Source organism: Phoxinus phoxinus (assembly GCF_949152265.1).
Source record: "Phoxinus phoxinus genome assembly, chromosome: 2".
NCBI classification, from domain to species: domain Eukaryota; kingdom Metazoa; phylum Chordata; class Actinopteri; order Cypriniformes; family Leuciscidae; genus Phoxinus; species Phoxinus phoxinus.
Window position 1 is genome coordinate 44,451,124 of NC_136877.1, and position 17,682 is coordinate 44,468,805.

Here is a 17,682-nt window from a genome sequence, read left to right on the forward strand (position 1 = left end):
TTCTCCTATGGTGCAGTGTAATTGTTGGTGTAATGTTCCATGTTTGCACCCGGGTTTGTACTGCACACTTGCACCGGGACTGGTGCCTGCCGCAGGGGGGGAAAGCCTCGGCCGAGCCCGGCAGCTTGTCTATTGCCCATAAAACCAGGGGATGCGCCGGGGTTGAATGACAGGAGGTAAATGAGGCGTAAAATTAAAGAACCTTTCTCTAATGGTAAAAGCAAGAAGCAAACAGCGACCGTCCGTGAGCTGAAAATCAAAGAAGTGGAGCAGACATGTCCAGAAACGATCTAGTAAAAAACACACGTTGCAGAAGTTACAGTATGAAAGCGTGATTTTTTTGCCTATAGGTAGGTTTGTGTAAAATGTTGGGTCATTGTAGGTGTGAAATCGCATTTATTCAGTTTCTGTCTAATGTGTATTTAACGTTTTAACGTTGCAGGATTTGTCCGATCACGGGGAAATGTTGAGACAGCCGTCAAACAGTATTCCTCCCCAGCCGTCGGGGGGAGCGGTTGGAGCTACAACTAATAACAAACCGGAGAACGGCAACCCGGTGCCCCAACCGCCGCCTGCAAACGAACGGAAAACTTTTTGTCCCTCGGAAAATAAACCGTGCGAAATGGAAGCCAGTAAAGCATACGGGACGTTTAAGAACGCTGCACCTGGACCCCCGTTTGCTCCCGTTAATTCCGACGTGCGCAAGGATTCCGTTGGTAAAATGGATGGTTCGACCGGTAAAGCCACGTCGGACTTCATGACTAACAATCAAAGTGCTGTAAGGATCGCGGCGGAGCATAAGAACAGCACCGGTGACTGGACCTCCATGAGCCAGACCACCATCATACTGGGTACAGATGGCAATACATCTGTTCTGCCTGGCACGGTGACCGGGGTAAGTGCTTACAAATGAGCGTTTCAATAGGGTAGAATCAGCCAATCACCCCTGAGCGCAAAGCTTTCAAACGGGGAGTCTTCTTGAGCAAGAGCAAGAGCAAAAGCTGTGATGTTGAGGGTATTTTTTTCTAAGTTTGGAAGGCTATTGCATTGGTGAGCAAAAGGAATCGCTACAATCAAGTTGCTACTTTGTCCGCTTTTTACGGTTTACATTTTGAAATGTTTGCGAGAACTTTGTTTAACCCACTCTGCTGAAAAAAAAAAATTTAATAAAAAAATAACAGCTTTTTTTTAAATGATAAAGGCTTGTTTGTCTCACTCAACCGAAAGCTAATTTGGTGCCAACCACCACAAGCACGGTAAGCTTTAAAAAAAAAAAAATGTAGTGTTTTATTGTGGCATTTAAACACTTTGCAGTAAGTGAGAGTTATTTGGGGTAGCTTATTGTTGCTATGGTAACCTCTTTGCCGCAAATCTATTCGCTGGCATCTATTTGGCGACAGGTAGGCTATGTGCTGTGCTAATGCTGCCTTCATATGCTATCGGATATTTCCCACTTCCCACGTCTGAAGTCGTGATTACAAGCTCGTCGTAATCAGGTGCTTTGTTGTTGGAAAGAACAGGAATCATGGTCATGAACACCAGGTTTATTCTTGCCTGTTTTGGGGGAAATCGTACTAAAGCCAAAATGATATTTTGCGTCATTCACTGACAACAATATGAACATGCACTTCGCTGTCTAGTTAGTCTGCTTGCTGCTGATTCTGGAATTTCGTTCAAATACAGACTATTTTCGCTGTACAATAGGCCTACGCTTCAAATGATTATTCCTATTTGTAAATCTGCATTATAAACTGCGCACTGTAAAACCAATAAAGAATATCAGTCGCAGCACCAACTCTGGAACTTGGGTGTCCCCGAGCTTCCCAGTAGTAAATACGACTTGAGGGCGTTCATGTCCATTTTTTAACTAGGAAAGTCACTTGAGAGAGAATCACTTGCAGTATTTTAACGTTAAGGACACGTTTGAAACATATAGGCCTACACTTGTTTAAAAAAAAAAAAATATTGACCCCCGAATCTTTTGTTTGCACTTTCGCATAATTTGCACTTTTTTAAAGTGTGTAAGATAACAGCAGGGATATTACCGTAGTTTGTATTCTATGACTGCACTTTCATGAGATCGCGTTGAACAAATCAAGTGTGTTGGACAGGACATTGTTCTTCTCTCAAAAGTGCACAGCGAAACGAAATCTGCTTCCAATCTGGAAAGATTTAAGTATTGATAGTGATTATTTCTGACAGCACAATAATTACACCAGATTTCACAAACAGGTCGAGTGAGAGGATGTGTCAAGGATCCGAATACATCACATGCTGTATGTATAAGGATGCTGCTGCATTGCCTGAAACAAAAGAGTCACAACATTTGCTTTTTGGTTGTAAATGAAGCTGCTGAGCTCTGTCTGCATATGCTTTACTCTGCGAACTGTGAGGTTTGTCTTCCCCAGAGATTGGTTTCTGATGGCTGGTTGTGTTGCAGGATAATGTGTTACATAAGAATCTGCTTATGGGACAATTCCCATTGGGGGTTTTCATCAGAGCCAAGGGCGGCCAGGTCACCGTAACGGGACAAAAAGTTGTTGGGGGAGAATTTGTGTGTTTGTTTTTTTCAAGTGATGAAATGTTAATAGGCTACATCTTCATAATTGTAGGCTATTGACCCATAATTTGATAATTGTCATGATCGTTAATAATCGAATATCTATTATAACACCTCACTGCCGATAATGCTAAACACTTAGTGGACTGTTCTTCCAGGAGGATGATGATGATGCGGGAGGAGATGAGAATAAAGCCCGGGGCAACTGGACCAACAAACTGGATTTTATTCTGTCCATGGTGGGATATGCCGTGGGGTTGGGAAATGTGTGGAGATTCCCATATCTTGCTTTCCAGAATGGTGGAGGTGAGAAAATAATTAAGGGACAGCATGCGATTACTAAACTGAATATTGTACAGATCTTTTTTTCTTTTTCTTTTTTTTTTTATCGAAAACTCGTTTGATTGTCCACGCGTTGTAATATAGACATGTAGGCTACACTTTCGTTAGAAGCAATACAAATAAAATAATAAAATCTGTTATAACATAAAAAATTAGTTTTATGATTACTGATTGCATTATAGAGTTCGAATCATAAGGCAAAAAAAAAAAAAAATACTGGGTTGTTTCAACCCATGGTTGGGTCAACTATGGAGAAACCCAACCGGTTAAAAAAATACATTTTTAAAAGCAACGGTTGGATTTGTCCATATTTTACCCAAACGTGAGTTGAAACAACACATCATTTTTAGTGTTATTATTATACAATTAAAAAGTATATTTATTATTGTATGTTTTATTATGTTTTATATTTAATTTAGCATATTTATTATAAATGATCTTATTTCAATATAGCCTAATAATATTATCAATGCTAGGCCTATATTATTAAAGCTTATATTATGTGTTTATTTTAATTAAACAAATTCAAACTCATATGTAAAAATTAAGGGTAATTAAACTTTTGTTTGTTCTCTTTTATTCACGAGTCCTGAATTTCGTCCAATAGCCGTTGTTCTCTCTTCCTTTAGGTGCGTTTTTGATACCTTACCTAATCATGTTAGGCCTGGCCGGCATCCCTATATTTTTGTTGGAGGTGTCGTTGGGTCAGTTCGCCAGCCAGGGCCCGGTGTCAGTGTGGAAAGCGATTCCAGCTCTACAAGGTAAACTGACGGTACTTTTATTAACCGATCCTCAGATATGATGAGCAGATATAATGTGTTCTGTTAGTGTTTCCAGTCAAATGGTAATCGACTTTCCGCCTGCTTTAAGTGTAATTTCTATTATCTGGTTTCATTTTGTTATTATAGGTTGCGGGATTGCCATGTTGATAATATCTGTCTTGATAGCCATATACTATAATATTATTATGTGCTGGACATTGTACTACCTGTTCGCTTCGTTGAAGGAGACACTGCCATGGGCCACCTGTAAAAATGAGTGGAACACCATCGAGTGCAAAGACAAAGACATGCTGCTTTTGGGTAAGGATGAGCCCTCTCTCTCTCTCTCTCTCTCTCTCTCTCTCTCTCTCTCTCTCTCTCTCTCTCTCTCTCTCTCTCTCTCTCTCTCTCTCTCTCTCTCTCTCTGAGTACCCCCCCTCCACCCCTTCTTTTTTCTAACTAAAATGCGCAATGCGCAACCTGTATTTCAGGAATTAAGTGGCCTATACCTCTCAATTACTCACTTTCTCTCTTTATACCCCAAACGCAATTGTCCTGTTTCATCTCAACAAAAGTTCTTATTTGATGACTTGACAGATTTTTGTTGTTGTTGTCTGCTACAAAAACTGATTTACCATCTTGCAATAAAAATGGATTTGGTTTTGTAAAAAAATATTTTATTTAGGATTATTATTTTCATTTTTTTAGTGAAAAAAAATGTTGTGTGGTCTATCATAATGAATGCTTAAAAATCTCATTAGAATGATACATCTGGAGCTTTATCATGTATTTGATTGAATTTGTTAGCATTTTACGTTGTAAATCGTTTTAAAACGCTTTTCTCAATGTCGTGCTTTTGGTGAATTCAGCAGAAAATCTGCTTGCTTGACAAATTTACTGTAAGAGTTGGTGCAGTGCCGCAGTGAGATGCACTGCCACCTCGTGGCTTGTTTGAGCAGCGCCACTAAATCTGCACGGCAATATCAAAGACTGTATAGACCTTATTCAGAGCAGCGCCATGACAGGTATGAATGAAAGCGAGATACACTTACCGTGTTTTTAATGGCATCCGCTGTATAAAGCTCCTAGATCACTTATAATTTCCCACGGCTCATATTTTCTACTGAAATGTCGTGGAAACATATTTTTGCAGTGTTTCGTCAGCAGAACAGTTCAAAAACACATGCAATAACAGTACAACCCACTGAAGAGATGTATGTATATCCCTCACAGCCTCGCTTTAATTCCAGTAAAAAAAAAAAAAAAAGATGGCGGTGCTGTGAATAAGGGCTATTGTGTGGATGTGTGGTAAATGGTAATTTGTGCGATGTTTGATTGATTTTTTGGACTTTATTTGCTTTAGAATGTTTTTCAACTAGGCTGTGAATTATGAATAAAATTCACGTTCATTCCAAGTTCTGTCATTGTTTCTTCTGGCCAGACACCTGTATACTAAGGGACAGAAACATCACATCAATCAAGAACACTACATTCTGTTTGTCTGCAAATGCTGTCGGGAATTTAAGTAAACTGTTAAATGTGACAATGGACAATAAAACCTATGTCAGCCCTAGTGAGGAGTATTTCAAGTAAGTGTGCTTTTCTATCTTTCTGTGTTTAGAGGTGTTTAATGTTTTGTAGATTAAATGTATGCAAATCTTTCTGCTTTCTTGATAGGTATAACGTGTTGCATATTTCTAAGGGTATTGAATACCCAGGTGACATTCGTTGGCCTTTGGCTGCTTGCCTTTTACTGGCTTGGCTTATTGTGTATGCCTCTTTGGCTAAGGGAATCAAGTCCTCAGGGAAGGTAAGAAAACAGGTTGACCATTTTCTCTCCTTATTTCATAGTTTACAGGAACTATGATAAAAGAGAAGCCTGCAGGCCTCATTCTGGTCCAATGCAAAGCCCACTTCCTTTGTGGCAAGTTAAATAGTCACTCATCCTCTTTAAAGAAATCAGCTACTACTGAGTTTTCAGAAATTAATACACACCTTTCAGAAGTCGGTGTCGGTAAGATTTTAAAATATTTTTGGAAGAAGTCTTTTATGCTCACCAAGGCTGAGTTTATTTGATCAGAAATACAGTAAAAACTGTAATATTTAATTTTAATATACCAGTGTTTTCCTTTTTAAATATATTTTAAAATGTAATGTATTGCTGTTATTGTAAAGGCTGAATTTTCAGCATCATTACTTCAGTCTTCAGTGTCACATGATCATTTAGAAATCATTATAATTTGATAATTTGCTGCTCAATTATTATGATCAATGTTGAAAACAGTTGTGCTGCTTAATATTTTTGTGGAGATGTGGTAATTTTTTAGGGTTCTTTGATCAATAGAGAGTTTAAAAATACCATTAATTTAAAACAGAAATCTTTTGTAACATCATAAATGTCTTTTCTGTCTCTTTTGATTGATTTAATGCATCCTTGCTGAAAAAAAAATCTTACTGACCCCATATCTTTGAATGGTATAAAAATGTTTCATACTACTAAGGTTTCAGTAGCCATTTTATTGGTGAATTTGGGTGTCAAGACAAGTCAGTTTTTTGTAATGTAGGCTATGATATTTATTTTCAGAATCTCTTTTGGAGAGGCTCTCTCTTAAAAACGAGAAATTAAGGCTTTGTAATATTACAATCATCAGACAGTTCAGATTAGACAGTACCAAAACTGTGAGTAATTAGCATCCCCAAATCTTAAATGTGTGTTTTTTGTTTTTGTTTTTTGGCATAAGAAATATTAGATGGGTTACCGTTAATATATATATAAAAGTTTGAATTGATCTTTAACCTAAATAAACTACTGGCTAGTAATGTTATTCACTATTTTTCTTGTTTCCAGGTGGTGTATTTCACTGCCACGTTCCCTTACGTGGTGTTGGTCATCCTGCTGATCCGAGGGGTCACTCTGCCTGGGGCCGGTTCTGGGATCCTTTACTTCATAACACCCAAATGGGAAAAACTCAATGATTCCAAGGTAATAGAAAGCATGTTTTTTATTCACTATAGTCAAATGTTTTCTGTTTGATGGACGCTCCTCTAGATTCAGTCTTATTTTTCTTCTTCCGCCTGTCTGTCTGTCTGTCTGCATTTCTTTCTCTCTTTCGCTTTAACTCTAGGTGTGGAAGGATGCTGCTACCCAGATCTTCTTCTCTCTGTCTGCAGCATGGGGAGGTCTCATAACCCTGTCATCCTACAATAAGTTCCATAACAACTGTTACAGGTAACTAGCACGGTCAGGTACAGTTCAAAAGTTTGAGGTCAGAAAGAAAAGAAAAGAAATCAATATTTTTATTCAGCAAGGATGTATTTAATTGATCAAAGTGACAGGAAAAGATATGTATAATTGTTTCAAAATATCTTTATTTCAAGTAAACTTTGTAAATTTATACAAATATTCTGTTATTTTGAACTTTCTATTAATCAAAGAATCCTGAAAAAATGTATCATGGTTTTCCAATTAAACACAGCACAAATGTTTTCAACATTGCTCATAATAATAAATGTTTCTTGTGCAGCAAATCACCATATTAGAATGATTTCTGAAGGATCATCATGTGACAATCATGCGACAGATTTGATCAAAGGAATAAATAACATTTGAAAATATATTTAAGTAGAGAACACGGTAACACTTTATTTTACAATGTCATTGTTACACGTTACAGTTACTGTAGTAGTTACTATAAATTATGCATAATTACATGCAATTAACCCTAAACCAAACCCTCATCCTAACCCTATAGTAAGTAAGTACATTAATTAGTATTACTCAGTACTTAAATGTGTAATTAATTACACTGTAATACTTACACCCTAAAATAAAGTGTAACCAAAAACACTTATTTTAATAATATTTCACAATATTTCTGTTTTTACTTCATGTCTGATCAAATAAACGCAGCCTTGGTGAGCATTTGAGACTCTTTCAAAAACAAAACAAAAATCTTACTGATCCCAAACATTTGAACACTAGTGTACATTAAGTTTTGTTGAGACCAATGTGATGAATAAACAAGAGTGTACTATCTGAATTATCGAATGTAAACAAATTAGTCTCTTTAAAAAGAGGATAACTATTATTGTTTCACATTAATTTTAAAAAGAATACTGTGAAACTGACTACGCAAGGGATTGTAAACATTCAATAGACACATCCTCTCAAAATCTGATCTATGTATTTGAATATTATTTATGATTTAAAATGACACCATGTGCTCTGTCTCTTGTTTTGTAGGGATACTCTCATTGTGACGTGTACAAACAGTGCCACCAGTATATTTGCTGGTTTTGTCATTTTTTCAGTTATTGGCTTCATGGCTCATGAGCTCAAAGTCCCCATCGAGAGAGTGGCAGATGAAGGTACATAGTATGAGAGCATGTGTTTGTGCTTGGTAAGCTGTGATTAACTGTGATCAGAGGTTTGGTGTTGGTGTTTAGTGGAAATATATACAGCTCATCACACTGTTTGCACTATTATCAGATCTAAAAGGCTTCTGGTTTGTAAATATGCTCTTTTTGTAGGTCCAGGTATTGCGTTTGTGGTGTATCCAGAGGCTCTGACTAGGCTGCCCTTGTCACCTTTCTGGGCCATCATCTTCTTCCTCATGTTGCTTACGCTTGGTCTGGATACTATGGTAATGGCAAACATAAATCTTATGATTTACAGTTTTTTCCTCAGTTGTTATGTGATAGCTTAAGTGTGCCACCCACTTCCTGAAAAGTGAAGCCAAAATATTTGTAGCGCCCCCTAGTGGCTGACTGCAGTGTAGGTCATAAACCCTGGCCTCTCCATGTAATCGAATGGGACACAAGCCAAAACGAAAAAAATCCAATTACACTTCAAATACATTTTTTCTGAAGATGGTTTCTGTCTGGTAGTTTAGGTATTTCTTATCATGCTGACGTATGTTTGTGTTTGTTTTAGAGCTGCACAAGTATTTGTTAAAAGATCGCAATCTCGATTCAAACACCCACGCTATCTCATTTATAAATGACAACTATCTATGTCCGTTAAACCTTTGACAAAATCACACCGAAACATACAAATTTGCATTGGCGCTGACCCAGAGAAAGCTGTTGTCATGAATAGGTATGAAACAGAAGTTTATAGTTTGGATATAAACACTGATGTCTGTGGTAGCAATCAAAATAGAGCAAGATACTTTTGAAAGTAACTTGGTACTTCAACGGTTATATCGATTACATTGTTACACCACCAGTGTAACAAGCGACTGTTAAAAAATTTATTTGTCATTGAATCATTCATTCAAGATATTCGTTCAAAAATGGTTATTCATCCAGTTATTAAACAAATGAAGTATTAAGTCATTAGCCCCTTTCACACATACAGTCTTTACTAGTAAATTACCGGTAGCAGATCATGTGTGAACAGAACATTTTCAAATATACCGGTAAATTGGTTCTGGCAATTTACCAGTAAGCTAAATTGTAACATTACCGCTTACCGGTATATGCGCTGTGTGAACGCAGAATGAAGATTACCGGTATTTTGCACGTACAAGGTTAGAACGTGCGGATGTAAGAAGTGATTTGGGCCAATCAGAAGCCGTTGAAAGAGCAACGGCTCTGGGCCATTCAGAAAATGATGACTTTTAAAATGTTTACTCAGCGCTGTTTACAAATGTCTTCAAATTGAAGTGATACCGAAACTAAAGTGCTCCTCCTCTTTCGGACGGATGAAGAGATTTGCCAACAAAAGCCAGAACTCTGTTGCTTGTGTGAACAGCACATTTTTTAATTTACCGGTAAAGTCGTTCTGACAATTGTACGGTAATTTACCGGGATTGCTGTGTTAAAGGGGCTATTGAATCATTCATGACTTTTAATGTTTTTTTTTTTTTTAACAATTCAGATTAATTAAACATTTTAAATAGACTGCAACAATTAACGTTAGTCTGAACCTCTATTCAATTGGTTTATTTTGTTTAGTCAGAATGGGAGAATCTTGATCTCAGTTTGAAAAAAAAAAAATCACGATTCTCAATTTATCCAGAATCATGCAGCTCAAGTACATTTACACGACAGCAATGTACTAAGAACGTAAACGTTTTTCCTTTGCGTTTTTGCATACATACGACAATGTTGTCAAAATTATCCTCCTTTACACAGATTCGTGAAAACGACTAAAAACGCTGTATTATTCATGCCAGGCCAGTAGCTGTTGATGTCTCTTTGTAAAGAAACACTTCACGCCTATAGACTGAACTCGTAACACGCATGTGCATGACGTCACCATTTTCACGAATTCGCTTTTTTGTTGTTTACATAGAGATGATAACGGTATTGTTTTCAAAAACGTGCACTTTTAAACCCCTTTTCAAAAGTTTGCATTTTCAGGCCCCCAAAATGTGTGTAAATGAAAGGCCAAACTGTATACAAAGTGTTTAGTTGAAAACGGTGTAGTGTAAACAGCAACTTATCATTTGATGCTATAAAATGGGGTGTAGCGTCATGATTGACAGCTGTGCTTGTGATTGAGTCCTCGGGAGCAGGAGTGTGGGTGGGACCTTGATGCTCCGGCTCCAAATGACAATCGGCGCACAATGTCAACTGCATCTTTTGGCTTCAATTTTCTACAGTGGAAAGAAGTGGAGACATGTCATCTGTCTTTTTTTTACAGTCTACGTGAAAGCTGAATAAATACAATAACTAAATCCTTTTTTTTTGTTCACTCTTTGGTTCCTCTCTAGTTTGCCACCATAGAAACTATAGTGACGTCTGTTTCTGATGAGTTCCCCAACTACCTGCGCAAACACAAGCCTCAGTTCACTTTGATTTGCTGTTTGTGCTTTTTTGTGCTGGGTTTCCCCATGATCACTGAGGTAGGACATTTACTATTATTCCCAACTGCAAAACCTTTACCTTTATAGCACACTTTAATTAAAGTGTCTCTCTGCTAATCAATATAAAGCAAGTAGCCTGTATAGGAAAGTAAAGAGACTGGAATGGAATTCCTCAAGCAGTGAAATGGATTGGTCAGGAATGAAAGTTAATTTGTCTTTTTGTTGTTGTTTTATTAAAGTGATTAATTGGGTGATTTGTAGATTGGGTTTCATTAGATAACTATTTGTATTTTGAATTGTGTGTATTTGTGTGTTTTGACCTACAGAGTGGAATGTACATGCTTCAGCTGGTGGACACTTATGCAGCATCTTACTCTCTGGTCATCATTGCCATATTTGAACTGGTTGGAATCTCATACATTTATGGTGAGTTTAAATTACAATTTATCTTTGGATCTCATGGCCCCACTCATTTATTTTAGTGCACAGCAGGGATCAGATTTCTTTAGGTGATGAAAATGACTAAATAAATAAATAAAAATTATAATTTTGTTTTTACAAACAAGCAGGTAGTAATGAGTGGGCTCAAGTTATCAAGTTTTTTAGTTATTAGTTATTTTAGTTATATACATTTATAATATGTATAGATGTATAAATATATGTCATATAATATATTCATTTAAATGAATGACTAAATTTAGTTTTGTGAGATAAATGTTCAAAGAATTTATTTAACAATAGTTAATTTTCTTTTTTTCTTTCCTCTTCCTTCCTTCCTTCCTTCCTTCCTTCCTTCCTTCCTTCCTTCCTTCCTTCCTTCCTCTATTTGTGGTGCAGGTCTACAACGGTTCTGCGAGGACATTGAGATGATGATTGGGTTCCAGCCGAACAGGTTTTGGAGAGTCTGTTGGGCTTTTGTCACACCAGCCATTCTCACAGTATGTCCACCTTATACAGATGAGACAAAAGTTGCATATGACCATTCCTGCAGATACCTCGACATCCAGTGCCATTGCATGCGCATCTTCATCAGTGCTATAACTGTTAGATAGTACTGCCATTGACCCTCTCTCTCTCTTCCTCACCCTCTAGTTTATTTTGGGAATTAGTCTGTACCAGTGGAAGGTTATGACTTATGAGGAATACACTTATCCGACCTGGTCAATGGTACTCGGCTGGCTTATGGTCATCTGTTCTGTTATATGGATTCCCATCATGTTTGTTATCAAGATGCACCTCGCACCTGGATCATTTATTGAGGTAAGGGAGAGGTGTTTGGTAGGTAACACTTAATTTCAAGTGTCCACTTAGTTTAGGCATATTATGGCTGCGTTCGAAAACTTAGGCAGCTTATTAGGCAATGTCTTTGTATGTTGCCTTTGCGTATGAAGGAAGCACAACTGTTTAAAGATCTACAACAAAATAGAGAAAGCTTTGTTGATAACTAAGCAAATATTAAATTACTGCAATAATAATTTCTTGCTAGAAATGACATCCAAAGTGGAAAACGTTAGTCAAAAACTAACGTTTCTCATTAGAGTACTTGTAGACCGTTAGGTTAGGGCTAGTAGAATAAGAACAACGTAGTTGCAAAGTTACTTATAGTCGGTAGAATGTCTTTTGGGGGAGCATACAAATAAAGTGTTAGCAGATATTAAGCAGACAGTTTACTAATACTCTAATGACTGCTAGTTGACATGTAGTTGCAAAGTGGAGGTTGGAGAACTTTGTACAGTACCTTTACACACAAACTGAACACCAACCACAACTTTCAGATCCCATCTTTATTATTTTGTTTAGCTTAAAGGGATAGTTCACCCAAAAATGAAATTTCTGTCATTAATTACTCACCCTCATGTCGTTCCAAACCCGTAAGACCTTCGTTCTTCTTCGGAACACAAATTAAGATACTTTTGATGAGAGGTTTCTGAACCAGCATCTGAATCAGCATCACACACACGTGTCATGGTGCTCATGTGAGCAGCGTCGGCCAATAATGAGCCGGCGTTCTGACGTAGAACCCAGAAGCGCTGCACTGAATTTACAACGTAAACCGCATAGAAGACTGACGCATACTAGAAGAAATTGTTGAATAAAGTCGTTATTTTGGTTTGCTTTTTGTGCACAAAAAGTATTCTCGTCGCTTAATAAACATTAAGGTTGAACCACTGTAGTCTCATGGACTATTTTAACGATGTCTTTACCTTTCTGGGTCTTGATAGTTCCAATAACGTTGCTGGCTATGGCTGGTTATAAATTATCTTAATTTGTGTTCCGAAGATGAACGAAGGTTTTACGGGTTTGGAACGACATGAGGGTGAGTAATTTATGACAGAAATTTGATTTTTTGGTGAACTAACTCTTCAACTGTCACAGAATAGAACACACAGGATCATTGGATTCGGAAGTGTCTTGATGCCTTTTTACCTTGTAATGCATCCCTTGAAGGAAGCATTTTAAAGCTTTCGGACGCAGCCTATATAACTTTGCAACTACATGTGAACTAGCAGTCATTAGAATATTAGTCGACTGTCAGCTTAATATCTGCTAACACTTTATTTTGATGCTCCCTAACAGGCATTCTACCGACTATAAGAAACTTATAACTTATACATGTCAATTCAACCCTAACCTAACGGTCTACTAGTATTATAATGAGAGTTTGTTGACCTGTACTACAGTTGCAAAGTTATTTTATAGTTAATAGAATGTCTAAAGTGGACAATGGACATAAAGTGTAACCAACTGTGTTGTTTTCTTTTCTACTGTAGTGTTTTTTAAAAGCACCCAATGTTGTAAACTCTGTAAGAAAATGGGTAGTTTATGCATAAATTTCATAAAGCCCAAGGACATTTTTTATATCGACATCAGGATTTTAGGTTCAGATGTTTAGTGTAGGTCCTTGATCTTATGATCTTTTTCTTCTCCTTTTAAAGTCAAGTCACCTTTAGTTCTGTAGTGCTTTATAAAATACATAACAGGAAACAGGAATATAAACAGGAAAATAATACAATAAATGCTGCAAACTTCATCAAATATGAGAGATCATATAGCCAGATATGAGATGCGAGTCATAATTCAGTCTGACCACAATGTACAACTGTACATTTTTAAACCACCTTTTGCATTAAATTAGTCATTGTATTTAGTCCTGTGGTTTGAAAACGTTTGCATGCATAATAATTATAAAAGAATTTGAATTAAATCCCCACTTATATATATAACATGGAAATCACATAAACAAGGTTAACAACAAAATAATGCATCAAAGTAATACTATTTCAATTGTTTTATGAAATTCTGTCATTTCTTTGAGTTTTGAAAGATCAAAGGATGCAAACCGAGCCCCCGTCATACGATTCTGATGGCCCTTCTCTCTTTCTGCAGCGACTGAAGTTGGTCTGCTCTCCTCAACCCGACTGGGGTCCGTTCCTGATGAAACACCGCGGCGAACGCTACAAGAACATGATCGACCCGCTGGGCACCAACTCCCTTGGCCTCAAACTTCCCCCTAAAGATTTCCAGCTATCAGCCCAATATCAATAATCCTCCTCACTTCCCCGTGAGTGCGCATTTTCCCCAAGGCCTCTGAGGGTGAGACCTGCACTCACATCAAACTCTTTGCCCATTCAACCTCCCCTTTTCCCCACTCTTTCAGCCATATTCCCCCCTCTTCTGGCACTTTTAGAGGGGTCTTTCAGGTGGAAAGCACAGACAACTCCCTATGATTTTGTTTTCTGAATTATTATTCGCAGTCATTCTGACAGTGGAGTTCATTCTGATACACCGATCCCAGCTGAACCTTTTTCTCAGAGGCAATATAATGATGCAGTTGCAACTGTTAAGGCAATATTTGACTGTGCATCATGCAGTGGTTATTTTTTATTCTTTTTTTTTTCATTCCGAAGTGACTGCTGATGTTAAAAAAGAAAAAATGAGGAAATGTATATTTCTATTATATTATAATGTCTATTTGCTTGTCATCTCTTAAATGTAGCAAACACGAATGAGAAAAACTGCTGAGTAGTGCACAGTGAACACAAACTCTTTTCTGGCATCACACCATCGCTCTCCACTTGTGTCCACTTTTAGCTGTACCATGTGCCTCAGACTTCCTCTATTTATAAACTACCGCATAGTATAGTGTGTGTTAATACTACATTATGGAGGGAAGTGAGCACATTTCAGTCTCTGTGAATTATAAGCTATCCTACTCTTTCTAACAATTGACTAACCTGTTGGAAATATCTCTACAGTGTTATAGAAGCCAAACTCATAGTCTAGGTTCCAGTAGTATAGATCCATCCCTTTCTTCAAAAGAAAATGTAGCCATGCAAAACTGTAATAATACCCTTTAGTGTTGTTTAGAGTAGTGCTCAACGGCCAACTATAGCAGTTATGTGTGTATGTATACTAATATTTAGAGTATGCTTTCGAGTATGTGTCGTGATCTGTTCATAGACTATGTGAATCCTACTATTCTTTTCTTATGCAGTGCACAGTTATCGTGGAGTACACAAAAGAAAGGTAGAGGGAAAAAAGGAGTGTGGTATGTGTGGCAAGCCAAGCGTCTCATGAAAAGTGCATACTTTAGAAACGACTAACATAGCTGACGCTGTTTTTAACAATTGCTTATAGAGGATAATTATGTAGATTAGAAAAATGACATTTCTGTGATAGACGCTTGAGGACCACACTCCTGTTTTAAAAAAATGTTTTCCATCTCTGATTGTCTGTACGTCTTCATGAAACAGGGTCTCAGGTATTACTCCGTGCTATCAACCTTTTTAGATGTTGGATTAGAGTTGAACATGTTTGTGGGAGCTTCATATGTCGTTCATACACATCCCGTTCCCTGTAAGATTCGTAAAAAGTGCACATTTTCAAAAATATTATTGACCATCCTTCATATCTTAATATTAGTGTCCCATTTCTAGCTATTGGACTGTAAATATGGCCACAGATAGAATGCTCTTGTAGTATTGCTTTAGGCAATAGGTTTTTTAGTCGTGGTTAGTAATAAAAGCTGACCAAACTTGAGTACAAAAGCACTTTGATCGAACATCACGCAAAAATACGTTGTTGCTTTCCACCGCCGCAATGATAAAAAGCCTAATTTAAAAGACAAGTACTTTTTTTTCTCGATAGTCCTATACAATAAGTAGTGTGGATATGATTTAGTTAGTACTACAAGTGAAGCGAACCACACTGCCCACGCAATGCAAGTAATAACTCTGAGAATAATGACGTTGCCTGGGAGTGATGGGTTTCAAAAGCCATGTAATATGCAGATACTACACTAATCACCTTGAATATAGAGCATTTATAAAAGAAAAAAAGGTGCTCCTCAGTATATCAGTGCCGCAAAAGAGATGCTTTTTTCTGATACATGTTTAATCTTACTCTCTGTGTAGTTATATGTGTGTGTGGATGTGTGGAATAATATGCAGCGCTTAGTGTTTAGATTTATATTTATCCAACCAACCAACCATCCAGACATGGTCAAACGCAGCCTGGCAGTCAGTTTGAGGTCCTTGGTTTCAATGCATCGCAAATGTTTCATTTGTATGTAAGAGTTGAGTGCTTTTTACTCGAATTGAAGATCCAGGTTACGTAGCACAACAAACACTACACAAAGCACACGGTAAAGTCCGGTCGTGTACGGCTGCTGTGATCATTGAGGTTCTGGGTGGAGTTTCTGTTAGTCCTTGTGTTGCTGTACGTCTGTCCGAGAGCTGTTGTTACAAACCCCTTCAATAACACATAATCCGTAAGGGGGAAAAAAATGATAGGTAACAGTCTTGCATGTGCTGTTTGTGTTGCTGTGGATTATTTGTCCATGTATGCTTCCCCTTTACGCTCCTTTTCTCGAATGTGTCCCTCTTTACCACCTTTTCCTACCTACAGGGCGACACTGGGCAGTAGGCAACCAAAGAAGGAGAACTTCTCAAAGGGTTCTGAATAAAAAATAAAAAAAGCTTAAAAAGAACATATATTCTAAAAGAAAAAGACATATACGTATACATATATATACAAATAGCCTATATATATATATGAAGAAATGAAATATATTATTCTGTGTATTTAGGAGACTGAGATACTGCCACTCATCCTTCATTATTGATGTGTGCCAATATGTTATATGACATCTTCAGGTAACCTTTGGCCTTATAGATGTCCTCTGGTAATAAACTATTATATGTATTTCAGAATAATGATACAGAGTAGCTTCCAATCAGTCATTATGTGGTCAGTCTATATTGTAATGTATGTCGTGTCATTTGGCACTTTACTGTGGACCTATCGGAGCATAGGTGAAATTTCTTATTACTTGGGTAATGTCATATATTTCTGTGTGTTTTATGTGAGGGAAATCTGCCTATGGATACAGATATGTACCTCCTACAGATCATGGCATCCTTTGAGTTGAATTGTAGAGTATAAATATGAAAAATATCTAGATTTTGAATTCTGTGCCAGACAAAAAAAGAAGAAGAAGAAAGTAAACGTATAAAAAAAGGAAAATAAACATATATGAAAAGGCATAATTTATTTTAAATCTCATAAATCCTTGAGGCCCTACCTCAGATTTTGTATTTATGTATAGAAATGCAATTTGAATCATAGTATCTTTGCCAATAATACAATAAAAGACCATATTTATCATAAAATGTATAACCTCTTAATCAATAAATAAATGTTAATGTTTTCAACTCCAGTTGTGTTCTTATGCCTGAGGTGTTTTGAGTAATGTTTTGTTATAACACACATGCACACATACAGACTTACACACGCATGACGTTGGGTGATGCAAGAACATTAAAACGTTGGGAATTTTAATGCAAGCAAGTGTGATATTATCTATGTACAGAAATATAAAAAAGGAAAAGAGTTCCTTGAGTGAATGGGCAACCGCTTTAAAATAAATCCCATACCAAGAAGTGTATTTTTTTTAAATAATGCACATTGAGAATTTGTCAAATATTTTCATCCATTTTTAATAAGCACTGTGCCCTCCTGCATTTGGGAGTTTTTCATGACAAGTTTATACTTGGTTGATACTGAAAATTAAAAATCAAATACAAATGAGTTTTAATTCGATTTTTGGTAGTTCCTCATGCTTCCCCGAATGAGGAAATAAAATAGCATTTGAGCATATTAGAATAGCCATTTTGAGAGTTTTATTTATTATTGAATAATTTGAGCA

At 37.0% G+C, this 17,682-nt stretch overlaps 2 protein-coding genes across 2 annotated transcripts in view; one reads left to right on the forward strand and one right to left on the reverse strand.

Moving 5' to 3' along the window:
• Positions 1-4,765, reverse strand: part of csrp3 (cysteine and glycine-rich protein 3 (cardiac LIM protein)) — a 347,838-nt gene extending 343,073 nt beyond the window's left edge. Inside the window, exon 1 of the mRNA XM_079593925.1 lies at positions 4,716-4,765. The gene's annotated coding sequence lies outside the window, so the exon portion shown is untranslated. The remainder of the gene's footprint in view (positions 1-4,715) is intronic.
• On the forward strand, positions 1,403-17,106 carry slc6a5 (solute carrier family 6 member 5). The gene is made up of 15 exons (XM_079593579.1): positions 1,403-1,496; positions 2,719-2,866; positions 3,532-3,663; positions 3,811-3,984; positions 5,105-5,252; positions 5,341-5,473; positions 6,512-6,646; positions 6,789-6,892; positions 7,907-8,031; positions 8,194-8,306; positions 10,383-10,514; positions 10,802-10,901; positions 11,313-11,413; positions 11,568-11,735; positions 13,863-17,106. Exons 2-15 carry the CDS (start codon positions 2,797-2,799, stop codon positions 14,019-14,021), a joined length of 1,794 nt encoding a protein of 597 aa, XP_079449705.1. The 5' UTR covers positions 1,403-1,496; positions 2,719-2,796; the 3' UTR covers positions 14,022-17,106.
• The last annotated feature ends 576 nt before the right edge of the window (positions 17,107-17,682 follow it).

Excerpts from the sequence above, each read along its gene's own strand:
- slc6a5 (XM_079593579.1), top strand. The coding sequence starts at position 2,797 with ATGGTGGGATATGCCGTGGGGTTGGGAAATGTGTGGAGATTCCCATAT. Across the intron at positions 5,253-5,340 it reads CCTAGTGAGGAGTATTTCAA|GTATAACGTGTTGCATATTT; the intron begins GTAAGTGTGCTT and ends CTTTCTTGATAG. Across the intron at positions 8,307-10,382 it reads CGCTTGGTCTGGATACTATG|TTTGCCACCATAGAAACTAT; the intron begins GTAATGGCAAAC and ends GTTCCTCTCTAG.